The sequence below is a fragment of the Petromyzon marinus genome, chromosome 52, assembly GCF_048934315.1.
Source record: "Petromyzon marinus isolate PM22_M1 ecotype Great Lakes invasive population chromosome 52, UKy_Petmar_22M1.pri1.0, whole genome shotgun sequence".
NCBI lineage: Eukaryota > Metazoa > Chordata > Hyperoartia > Petromyzontiformes > Petromyzontidae > Petromyzon > Petromyzon marinus.
The window spans coordinates 2,715,701-2,728,483 of NC_133718.1; the positions used below are offsets into that span (position 1 = coordinate 2,715,701).

At 54.8% G+C, this 12,783-nt stretch overlaps 1 protein-coding gene across 7 annotated transcripts in view; it reads right to left on the bottom strand.

Annotated features, from left to right (window-relative positions):
- The window catches only part of SCAPER (S-phase cyclin A associated protein in the ER), a 219,358-nt gene that overhangs the window by 104,019 nt on the left and 102,556 nt on the right, over nucleotides 1-12,783 (bottom strand). For all 7 annotated transcript variants that reach the window (XM_076075118.1, XM_076075117.1, XM_076075115.1 and 4 more), the window contains 4 exons: nucleotides 12,607-12,688; nucleotides 12,248-12,400; nucleotides 10,776-10,883; nucleotides 5,710-5,858 (listed from right to left, as the gene is read on the bottom strand). In XM_076075118.1, coding sequence (XP_075931233.1) covers nucleotides 5,710-5,858; nucleotides 10,776-10,883; nucleotides 12,248-12,400; nucleotides 12,607-12,688 — 492 coding nt within the window. The remainder of the gene's footprint in view (nucleotides 1-5,709; nucleotides 5,859-10,775; nucleotides 10,884-12,247; nucleotides 12,401-12,606; nucleotides 12,689-12,783) is intronic.

The window sequence follows — 12,783 nt, forward strand, 5'->3', positions numbered from 1 at the left end:
GAGGCGCACAGCGATCTGGCCGAGCCCTCCTTGCCTCTTTGGCTTAGGAAGACGATGCTGCCAAGCCTCCGCCATGGACGCCGGTGTCAAGCGTGTAGCCAGTAAAGACCGATAAATATACGGATACATATTCTTGGTTCTTTCGGTAAAGTCACGTAGAAGGGAAGCAATAAACTAATAAAAATATAAAACAATAAAATTCTCACGACGTTTCGACTGCAACACAAGCAATCATCATCAGGTGTGAAAACCACAGCAAGAAAATTTGAAAAAAGTGGCGTTTTTTTTTACGTTAGCACCACAGAGAGCGATTTGGCAGTTATTCAGATGGACGAGTCCATCTATAAATTTTGATTTAAAGCTTTCGTGACTGCAGTGATTCATATTCTTGGTTCTTTCGGTAAAGTCACATTGAAGGGAAACAATAAAATATATATAAAACAATAACATTATCACGACGTTGGCTGCAACACAGTCATCATCAGGTGTGAAAACCAACGGCAAGAAACATTTGAAAGAAGTGGCGGTTTGTATTTATTTATTTTTAAACGTTAGATGGACGAGTCCATCTATGTTCCGAACATAACGTTTGTAGCCAACATTTTTGTTTGTAGCCAACATTTTCATGGAGAAATTTGAGACTGATGCCATCCAGACTGCCACTCTGCGCCCAACCTTATGGAAGAGGTACGTGGATGACACTTTTGTCATCTGGCCACATGGCCGGCCTGCTCTAGACCAATTCCTCGACCACATCAATTCCATACACCCAGCCATCAGATTTACCATGGAAGTCGAAAAAGATGGCAAGCTACCTTTTTTGGATGTCCTAATAAAAAAAGAGACCTGATGGTTCAATGAGCCACTCTGTCTACAGGAAAGCTACCCATACGGATGCTTACCTGAAACCGGATTCCCACCACCATCCATCCCAGAAGAATTCCCTCATCAAGACTGCACCATAGAGCCCAATGGATATCCGACCAGGAACACATAGCCAGTGAACTCAAGCACGTACACCAAGCTCTTAAGGCTAATGGTTACTCCGACTACACAATCCGCAAAGCTATCACTCCAACCATGAAGAAGGACCCTCTTGAGGAGCCTTTGAAAACCATCACTTTACCCTACATTGCGGGATCACAAAAAAGATCTACAAATCTTGAATAAACACAAGATCCAGGTCCGATTCAACACATTACATAAAATGCGTGATCTGGTTCCGTCTGTAAAAGATGTGATTCCGGACATACAGTACCCTGGCGTCTACAAACTAAGTTGCCTCTGTGGTAGTAGTTACATTGGAGAAACCAAACGACATTTCTCGGACCGCATTTGTGAATACAAAGCAGACCTAAAACACGGTAGGACCAACACCTCGGCCGTGGCAGATCACTGTTATAATTCAGTAGGCTCACATGACATGGACTTCTCCAAGACAGAGGTTCTTTGCAAGCCATCTGGCTACCATGAGAGATTCGTTCATGAGGCTATCCACATATACAAACACAGAGACAATTTCAACCGAGAAGATGGATTCTGGCTTAGCAATCATTGGAAGGGTTTGATAAACCATTTTGGGTCTTAATTGATTGTTCACGCTTATGGTGGCTTTCAGACCGCATCCATTATTTCCGTCTCCCCCCTCATGTTTTCCGAACATAGATGGACTCGTCCATCTGAATAACTGCCAAATCGCTCTCCATGGTGCTAACGCTAAAAAAAAGCCACTTTTTAAAAAAATTCTTGCTGTGATTTTCACACCTGATGATGATTGCTTGTGTTGCAGTCGAAACGTCGTGATCATTTTATTGTTTTATATTTTTATTAGTTTATTGTTTCCCTTCTACGTGACTTTACCGAAAGAACCAATAATATGAATCCCTGCAGTCACGAAAGCTTTAAATAAAAAAATAAACGGATGTCGCTGTGTAAAAATCCATCAGACCTGCAATCCAGAGTTCGCCGGTTCAAAATCACCACCGTGGGTGTCCACGGTGTTGAGAGGTTAACTCCCTCGTCTGGTGTACGAGGAGGTCGTGCGTTCGATCCCAACCCTGACGCCTGTATATTTGGAGTTTGCATGTCTCTCTCCCCGTGGCCGTGTGGATTTTAATCTGGGTCCTCCGGTTTGTCTCTCCAGATTTAGCATCACGCATTTAGAGTATATGGCTGTAAAACATTTCCACACGATGATAGGCCACTTCGTTCAGCGATCATTTGTGGCCAGGTCACTTCTGGAAAATAGCTATATAGCTCAGCGGGCCTTACCGGGTAAAATAAAAAAAATGGTTTCAGTTTAAAATCTCGGCGCGGCAGCTGAAACGACCAGACAAGTTTCTTAAAATCCCCTCCCCGCCTCTGCCACCACAGTGAAGTCCATCTGCAGGCCGCGCGTGGTGGGGTAAAAAAAAATTGTGCGCGCTCCCAAACTATTCCGAGACATCTGGCGAGCATGGAAGAGTGTACCAACATTCCCCGTGGTGAGGGGGCAATTCAAAGCTTCCTCGATGTGTGGAAGCCTTTCCAGCAGTAGCGGCATGGGCAGGCAATTGCAGGCCTCCAACTCTGCCTCTGTTTTTTTTGCTACTTACAATTGTTGAGAACGAGTAAACTACAAACTGCATAAATGTGTGGGCTGCCCAATGTGCACATGGATGGATATGCAACGCGCGCAATGGGAAGAAACGAGGGCGGCGACAATGAGCGGGCGGATTCAACGCTGCGATGACTCGAGGGAGGCAGCGTCTGCCTTCACGCCGGACAAAATTGAATGCTTGTGAGCACTTCAACCACGGCCAAAACATTCAATCGCCTTTGCATCTTTGCAGATTGCTTTACAATTTTCACGTAACACGCCGACACCTGAAGCTCGTGGTTTTGTCGGCTCGCACTCCGAGATTCCCTTGACGACGATGACGATGCCGCTCTTCTCTTCATTCACAGATACCGCAAACTTTTTTTTCGTAGCAAAGTGCATTCTGACGTTTACATTTATTTTTTCCTCTTTTAAGCTGCACGCGTGACCATTTCTAAGTGTTAACTCTTTTCACGTTGTCTCGCAATGAAACCGCTTTAAAGAAAACATATATATAATCTTCGTCATTCGAATCGTCCCGAATTAATTCACCTAGCGGCGTCGATCGACGGTTGTGTCTGTACGAACGGGCGCGTTGCACGCGGGTAGTGATAACGTCACGTGTGCTGTCGAAGAGGTTCACGGAGGGTGCCCTGCAAATTGCTCGCCCGCGCCACTGCTGGTGTAAGGGGCCTAAAAAACCACGAGAGGGAGTGCTAGGCAGTCCCTCGAAGGGGTATTTTGGCCTCCTCTTCTACCCTGGACCAGACGTCCCGGAAGAGGTGGAAACCACCCACACTTTACCCCACCACCTACAACGGTGGACTAACTGCGGTGCACCAATTTATTACTGCTAGGTGAACAAAGGCGGCAACGTGGGGGAATGAGGAAACTTGTTTCAATTGCCGCGGAGACGGATTTTAACCGGCGAACTCTCGATTGCAAGTCCTAGTGCGCCGACCGTTAAGCCACGGCAGCATCCGGCACACCAGGGTGCACGGGTATAGTTATATATTTTGACTTAAAGCTTTCGTGACTGCAGGAATTCATATTCTTTGGGTCTGTCGGTAAAGTCTTCTTACCTTCTCGATATGCATGCACGGCGCCTTCCCAAATTATAAAATTGTACGTAAGATGATAGCGGTCTGAGATGAAGGATGGGATTTTTTTAAGTGGTGGGTGTCATTGTGGTGACAACAGGCGCGAGCGTTGAGGAGTTGTGGTTGGCCTGAACGTAGCTGGGGGGGGGGGTGGCGATGGAAAGCTGGGGGGGCAATGCATCACATTGGGAAGACAAAGAGGGTCAGTCAGGGGAGGGGGGGAGTCACGCGGAGTAAGAGGGCCTCCGCATCTGTGGAGTGCAGCAGCAGAGTCCCGGCCGGGCTAGCGGTGAGGAAGGGCGCGCCGAGCCGGCATGCTCGCCGTGGACACGAAGCTCCCCTCCACAGAGCTCCCCTCCATGGACCTCCTCCCTCCACAGAGCTCCCCCTTCACAGAGCTCCCCTCCACGGAGCTCCCCCCTCCACAGAGCTCCCCCCTCCACAGAGCTCCCCCCTCAACAGAGCTCCCCCCTCAACAGAGCTCCCCCCTCCACAGAGCTCCTCCCTCCACAAAGCTCCTCCCTCCACAGAGCTCCACCTCCACAGAGCTCCCCTCCACAGAGCTCCCCCCTCCACAGAGCTCCCCCCCTCCACAGAGCTCCCCCCTCAACAGAGCTCCCCCCTCCACAGAGCTCCCCCCTCCACAGAGCTCCCCCCTCAACAGAGCTCCCCCCTCCACAGAGCTCCCCCCTCCACAGAGCTCCCCCCTCAACAGAGCTCCCCCCTCAACAGAGCTCCCCCCTCCACAGAGCTCCTCCCTCCACAAAGCTCCTCCCTCCACAGAGCTCCACCTCCACAGAGCTCCCCTCCACAGAGCTCCCCCCTCCACAGAGCTCCCCCCCTCCACAGAGCTCCCCCCTCAACAGAGCTCCCCCCTCCACAGAGCTCCTCCCTCCACAAAGCTCCTCCCTCCACGGAGCTCCACGGAGCTCCGAATGCGCCCTCCACCCCCAGCTCTGCGATCGTGAGCGACAATCCCCCCCACCACCACCGCCTGGAGCTCCCCATCTCTCTCTCTCTCTCTCCACCCACACCCTAACCGGCGGCGGTGGCAGCAGCTCTCGTCGGCAAACAAAAGCACCCGCAAACATACAATTAGCCTCCTTGATTTCACGCATTTAAAAACCCTCTTCAGCACAAGCCGCTCCACGCTTGTTAAAAAACGAAAAACAATTAAATAACACTCGCACGGCCCCATTGAACGCGCGCGTAGAGACAAATCAACACGACGCACGCACCACAACACCCATGAAAACAACAACAACAACAGCGACGGCTGGCGCCGTGCTCCTTGCCCCGTCCGGCCGCCTTTGTCTCTCCTGTGTTTACGTTTAAGAATAGACGTTCCTATTCCAATATTAGACGTTCCTATTCCAACCAACGTTCCTATTCCAATAGACGATGTTCCTATTCCAACCGACGTTCCGATTCCAACGGGTGTTCCTTTTCCATTCCTTAGCAGAATAGAAATGGTCGAAGGTTCTGGTTCCTTTGAATATCCGCAAGCAACTTGGGAGTTCGGAACGCAGGCTGGCAGGAAAGAATTGTAATAATATTAATTATAATCTTTGCATTTATATGGCACATGAATGCAACAGCAACTCAACAGAGACTCCCTTACTCCGCTCACTAGCTCACTCAGATACTCTGCTCGCTCACCGACTCACCACCCAGCCCACTCACCACTTTGTGAGCTAATTCACCAACCTGCTCACTCACCAACTCCCTGCTCAGTCAATCATTACCCAGCTCACTCACTCACTCACCGCCCTGCTCACTCACCCAACCAATGCTCATTCACCCAATCACTCACCACCATGCTCACTCACTCACTCACCCACACTCACTCAATCAATCACCAATGCTCATTCACCAAATCACCCACCACAATGCTCACTCACTCACTCACCCACACTAACTCACCCACACTCACTCACTCAATCACCAATGCTCATTCACTCACTCAACCACCGTGTTCACTCAGTCACCCACCCACGCTCAGTCACTCACCCACCACCCCCGTTCACCCACCGGCTGTTCATTCGCGCCCGCAACTTCTTCGCTCTCTTCTTCGCCTTGAGCCTCTCCTCCTCGTCGCGCACCCTCTCGGCGGACGGGCAGGCCGGGTCGGGGGCGTCCAACGCCGCCTCCACCACGTACCTACGCAGCGACAGGTGCTCCTGCGCGGGGTGGGGTGGGTTACACGGTCACGTGCCATCGCCCTGGACGCCGTCGCAAATTGTTAATTTATAAACTTTTTTTTTTATATCCACAGATCTTTGGCTATCCTATCATATGTGTTTATATGCACACAGGAAGAGATAATTTAATTGCGTTATCCGCATCTCATTGCCGGTGACCGGGGAGCGGTGCCCAACTCACAGTCATCTCATTACACGCGCTAGCTTGCACGTTCACGCACCCGCACGCACAGAAGCCATCCCTCGCACACATCACAGGCACACGTATTCACTCGCAGACGCACTCGCATGCACACACACACACACAGACACAATCACAATCCACACTCACACATGTACAAGCACATACACACACGTTCACTCACGTGCATACACACTCACATTCACTCACACTCACGCACTAGCACAAAATTACAAAGATCCCACGTGTAGCCTTAACAGACTGTAGGGGCAGGTGCTGTTAGCAAACACCTATGAAGGCTGGAACAGCACACGAGGGGGTGGCTGGTCAACACTACACCCGGCCGCGTTTGTCTCCCTAGTAGCGATATTTTACACACCGCAGGAGGTACTCAATTGAGGCTGAGTCGACCTAGGGGAGGCCCAGGACCGGTTAAAATAATCGTCACCGGTGTAGGCCGTGAGCGAGAATCGAACTCGGGTTGCTGGGTTCATAGCGCAGCGCGCTAACCGCGACACTACCGCTCCCTACAGACAAAGACAAAGATCCCCCGTATAGCCTTAACAGACTGTAGGGGCAAGTGCTGTTAGCGAGCACCTATGAAGGCCGGAATGGTACAGGAGGGGGTGGGTGGCCAGCACCACGCCCGACCGACTTAGTCTCCCCAGTGGCAATGTTTTTATCCATCGCACCAGGTACTCATTTGAGGCTGAGTCGACCTAGGGGAGGCAGGGGACCGGTTCAGATAATCGTCACTGGTGTTGGCCGTGAGCGTGAATCGAACCCGGGTCGCCAGGTTCATAGCGCAGCGCGCTAACCGCTACACTACCGCTCCCCACGCGCAAACACACACACACACAAACACACACACACACAAACACACACACACAAACACACACACACACAAACACGTGGGCGTCCAAGTGCAGGCGAAGGCACGGTGCGTGCTGTCCGCGAGCCACGCGGAGCCCACCCCGTCTGTCAATTACACTGCAGCCATACATGACAGCACTAACAAAGCCCCATTGAGGCCGCATTTTCTGCTTCATTATTCTGCCACCGGTGGCCAATCCGTGTGGTGGTGGGGTGGGGGCCATTGGGGCAGTGGGGGACGGTGGGAAGGGAGGGAAGGAAGACAAATAGGGGGGGTGGGAGTTGGGGGGGGTGGTTGCGGTGTGTGTGGGGGGTGCTGGGACAGAGTTGCCGTGTTTCTGTGCGTCCTGTAATCTCTCGTCTCCCCGTTTCTCTCCCGCTGCGTCGTCGCTGCTCTTCATCATCATCAGCAGCAGCAGCAACCACTGTCTATCCACTGCTGGGCGAGAGCCTGCCCACGCCCTGGCGCCATTTAGAGTCAACAGGCGTTTCGAGTAATTTGGCTGCTATACATTTCCAACGCGATAGGCCGCTTTGTTGAGCTCTCATTTGCGGTGGCCAGGTCGCTTCTGACAAAGAGCGACACAAGTCGGCGGGACTTACCTGGTAAAATAAAATACGGACAGTTCCCGGGTTACCAGAGAATAATCGCAAATTTTCCCCCAAAATCAAAGATAAATTCCATTTGTCTCAATCCTCGTGAAGCTCGAGTGAGGCATGAGGCTGCCCTGCCTCACCCCTTCTCTCCACCTTGCCTCACCCCTCTCTCCACCCCGCCTCACCCCTCTCTCCACCCTGCCTCACCCCTCTCTCCACCTCGCCTCACCCCTCTCTCCACCCTGCCTCACCCCTCTCTCCACCCTGCCTCACCCCTCTCTCCACGTTGCCTCACCCCTCTCTCCACCCTGCCTCACCCCTCTCTCCACCCTGCCTCACCCCTCTCTCCACCCCGCCTCACCCCTCTCTCCACCCTGCCTCACCCCTCTCTCCACCCTGCCTCACCCCTCTCTCCACCCCGCCTCACCCCCTCTCCACCCTGCCTCACCCCTCTCTCCACCCTGCCTCACCCCTCTCTCCACCCTGCCTCACCCCTCTCTCCACCCCGCCTCACCCCCTCTCCACCCTGCCTCACCCCTCTCTCCACCCTGCCTCACCCCTCTCTCCACCCTGCCTCACCCCTCTCTCCACCTCGCCTCACCCCTCTCTCCACCCCGCCTCACCCCTCTCTCCACCCCGCCTCACCCCTCTCTCCACCCCGCCTCACCCCTCTCTCCACCCCGCCTCACCCCTCTCTCCACCCTGCCTCACCCCTCTCTCCACCCTGCCTCACCCCTCTCTCCACCCTGCCTCACCCCTCTCTCCACCCCGCCTCACCCCCTCTCCACCCTGCCTCACCCCTCTCTCCACGTTGCCTCACCCCTCTCTCCACCCTGCCTCACCCCTCTCTCCACCCTGCCTCACCCCTCTCTCCACCTCGCCTCACCCCTCTCTCCACCCTGCCTCACCCCTCTCTCCACGTTGCCTCACCCCTCTCTCCACCCTGCCTCACCCCTCTCTCCACCCTGCCTCACCCCTCTCTCCACCCTGCCTCACCCCTCTCTCCACCTCGCCTCACCCCTCTCTCCACCCTGCCTCACCCCTCTCTCCACGTTGCCTCACCCCTCTCTCCACCCTGCCTCACCCCTCTCTCCACCCTGCCTCACCCCTCTCTCCACCCTGCCTCACCCCTCTCTCCACGCTGCCTCACCCCTCTCTCCACCCTGCCTCACCCCTCTCTCCACCCCGCCTCACCCCCTCTCCACCCTGCCTCACCCCTCTCTCCACCCTGCCTCACCCCTCTCTCCACGCTGTTCATCCGCAACCTCGCCGCCGATGCACTACTTGCGCTCACGTCGCTAATGCAAGCGTTTCCGCGCATCGCATTTTCTGAACACGATTTATGGGAGCAATCCCGTGAGGTCGGATTTCCGTGAGTCGGGTCTTTCGCAACCCGGGGCGGGGGGGGGGACTGTTTGCGATAAAAATAATAAAAATCCTCACGGTGCGGTGCTGCCACCATCCACCTCACTCGTGCACAGGAGATGCGCTCGCCTCATCGCTGCGCATCCTCCTCCTCCTCCTCCTCGGGGGTCGCCCTCTTGGGATGCCGTTCTCTCCTTTGGCTGCCGCTCCGTCCCGTCGGCCGTCTCTTCCCTTACTCGCCACGACTTTCGCCCGTCGTCAATATGATGTCTCTTGCTTTTGGCTCTCATTACTAGTCCCCGAGCTTGCATCTCTCACCTGCGTCTCTGTGCGCTGTCCACCCGTTGCGCCATTCACTTTTGTCAGCTTCAAGATTCTCACCCAAGAATCATTGCTGGCAGTCTGCACCGACTGTGCATCTCCCGGGCGCTCACAGAGGTGCCGAGATTTTGTGAAGCTTCTTCAAGACAAGAGCATCTCCTTGCTTAAGGTATATTAGGGAATATAAAAAAGGTGTACCCCGAGGGTGGATAAAGAGATCTTACTGAAGTGACCTCGGACGTAGTTCTGTGAAGTCATCTTCCGAAGCTGTCGGCGAACTCTTTGGCTGCCCGAGTTCCCGACGGAACGTCTGAAGTTTCCTGGCGCCAATAACAACTGTAATGCAACTCGAGCAGCGCCCATCTCCGTTGGTGGCCCTGAGCCAGTGGTGGAAATTCCACATTCTCATGGCGAGAGACAGTCGCCTCCCCGTGTGACAACCCACCACCCATGTGCTTTGTCGGCTGGGACCCCCCCCCATCCAGAACAGTTGGTTCACAGTGTGTAATACACTGTGAACACTCGGTTCACAGTGTGTAATACACTGTGAACACTCGGTTCACAGTGTAATACACTGAGAACACTCGGTTCACAGTGTAATGCACTGAGAACACTCGGTTCACAGTGTAATACACTGTGAACACTCGGTTCACAGTGTAATGCACTGAGAACACTCGGTTCACAGTGTAATACACTGTGAACACTTGGTTCACAGTGTAATACACTGTGAACACTCGGTTCACAGTGTAATGCACTGAGAACACTCGGTTCACAGTGTAATGCACTGAGAACACTCGGTTCACAGTGTGTAATACACTGAGAACACTCGGTTCACAGTGTAATGCACTGAGAACACTCGGTTCACAGTGTAATGCACTGAGAACACTCGGTTCACAGTGTAATGCACTGAGAACACTCCGTTCACAGTGTAATACACTGAGAACACTCGGTTCACAGTGTAATGCACTGAGACCACTCCGTTCACAGTGTAATACACTGTGAACACTTGGTTCACAGTGATTTACACTGAGAACACTCGGTTCACAGTGTAATGCACTGAGAACACTCGGTTCACAGTGTAATGCACTGAGAACACTCCGTTCACAGTGTAATACACTGAGAACACTTGAGAACCACATGAGAACTGTCTCAATTTCCGCGTGGGTGTGGCTCGGTGCGTAAACATCAACACTAGGGAGACAAAGGCGGCTTGGGGTGGTGCTGGCCGCCCAGCCACGTCGTGTGCCGTGCCGGCCTTCACAGATGCTCGCTGACAGCACTGGCCCCAACCGTCTGTTAAAGGCTATACGGGGGATCTTCGTCTTTTGTTTGGCTCACTAAAAAAAGTTAGCCGTACGGCTCGCTGAGAAACGGGCCGAACGGCCCGGGCAGTGCTGGCTTGGCCCGGCAAAAGCTACCGTGGGAATCCGGTGGTTCTGGCTATCTTGCACTGTTCACCGTGAATCGCACAGACTTCCTCCCACGTGGCTGTGAGAGAGAGTGGAGGTGAGGGCGGTGAGGGGTGGCACGGAACCACGCGCGCGCACAAGCGTGCTCACCACTTCCTCGTCGGAGAGCTCGCGGCCCGTGATGCTGCTGTGCTCGCGCACGGCCTGAGCGTGCCGTTTACCCCGGATGTGGCTGTACAGGTACACCTCCGACAAAATCTAAGCGGTGGTGGGGCGGGAGGCACAACAGACACACGCACCGTGCACACGCAAATACGTGAGTATATGTGCACGCGTTAACGCGTGCGCGTGCACGGGCTAACACGTGCGCGCACGCAAACGCAATCAACAAAACATAAACAAAGCATGCGCACGCGCTTGTACGCATTTACACACACACACACGCGCGTTTACACACACACACACGCACGCGCGTTTACACACACACGCGCGTTTACACACACACACGCGCGTTTACACACACGCGCGTTTACACACACACACGCACGCACGTTTACACACACACGCGCGTTTACACACACACACACACGCGCGTTTACACACACGCGCGTTTACACACACACACAGGCATTAACATCACTCGTCAATGAATGAAACTGACGGTCGCCTTAACGGACAGACTTCTATGAGGGTGAATTCCGGTCGCATTGACGAGCGGGTCGCTCACCGAGACCAAATGTAAACCACTTGAATGGATCTCTGCGGCAGTGAGCCGTGATCACTTTGAGAGTCCCGTGAAAGTGAAGAGACCTCTAAGGGAGTGGACTATGGTCAGGTTCATCAACAATCCCCAGCTCCCTCCCACACTCCAATCCGAACCACCATAAGCCAGGGGTCGCACACTCTCATTCACCGACCTCCATGAAAAACCCACAGCGGTCGCTCGTGCCACGGCACGGCGGGCGGTGCCACAGCCCTCACCGGACACCGCACACGGGATGGGACACGCGGAGAGGTTCGCGGGGTGAGGGACGGGCTGGTGAGGTTGGTGGGGTGAGAGATGGTGGGGGGGTGACATTGGTGGGGTGAGTTGGTGGTGGGGGGTGACGTCGGTATGGTGAGAAATGGGGGGGGGGGTGAGGTTGGTGCGGTGAGAGACGATGGGGGGGGTGAGGTTGGTGTGGTGAGAGACGGTGGGGGGGTGAGGCTGGTGCTGTGAGAAACGGGGGGGGGCGGGGGGGGAGGGGGAGATGCGGTGAGAGACGGTGGAGGGGTGAGGTTGGTTTGGTGATAAATGGGGGGGGGGTGAGGTTGGTGCGGTGAGAGACGGGTGGGTGGGGGGGGGGGGTGAGGTTGGTGGGGCGAGCGAAAGGGGGGTAGAGGGTGGAAGCTGTGCAGCATCGGAGCGGCTGTAGGGGGCTGAGCCCCCGTTGCCGACAGCTCTGCCCCCCCCTCCCCCCGTCATTCCGTTCAGCATTTCACATTTGTCGATCGCTCGCTTGGCACCGACCGTGTCGTGGCCTCCCTGAGCATTTTGTGTGCCCCCCCCCTCTCTCCGAAACACGGTCGCCGCAGGATCGTGCGACGAGACCGGGGGTGGACGAGCGTCGCCTAACACTGACCCACACGCTGCACAGCGTGCACTGCTTCTTGCGCTCGTAGGGCGTCAGCTTGGGCGGGACGTCGACCGCGGCGTGCCGCCCACTGCTCAGCTCCGCCGCCTTCTCCTTGCGCTGCTCCATCTGCTCCATGTGGCGCCGCACGCTCTCGTCGTGCTGGGGGCGGCGACGGCGCGGAGGGGGGCCGCAGGGCCACGGGGGGGGGGGGCGGGGGCGGGGGGGTGTGTGAAAAAGTTGGCAAAAAATCTCTCGCTCCTGCAGCAGGGGCGCGGCGGTGATGATGTCTCATGCCAAATCGAGCCAATTGGGGATAATGTAAAAATGTGGTGACCGTTTCGCTACAACTGGGATTCGAGAAATACCTTCAGCTGGATCTTCTTCTGCAGCTCCTCCATGGCCTCCTGCTGTGCAGCGTTGAGAGCTGCCAGCCTCTCCTCGCGATCCCTGCGGACGTACGCGTGCACGTCGCGGTTACTTGCAGAGCAACGCGGGGACATCGCCGCCGGACGCTCGCGAGCGGCAGCACGTCAACAACATCA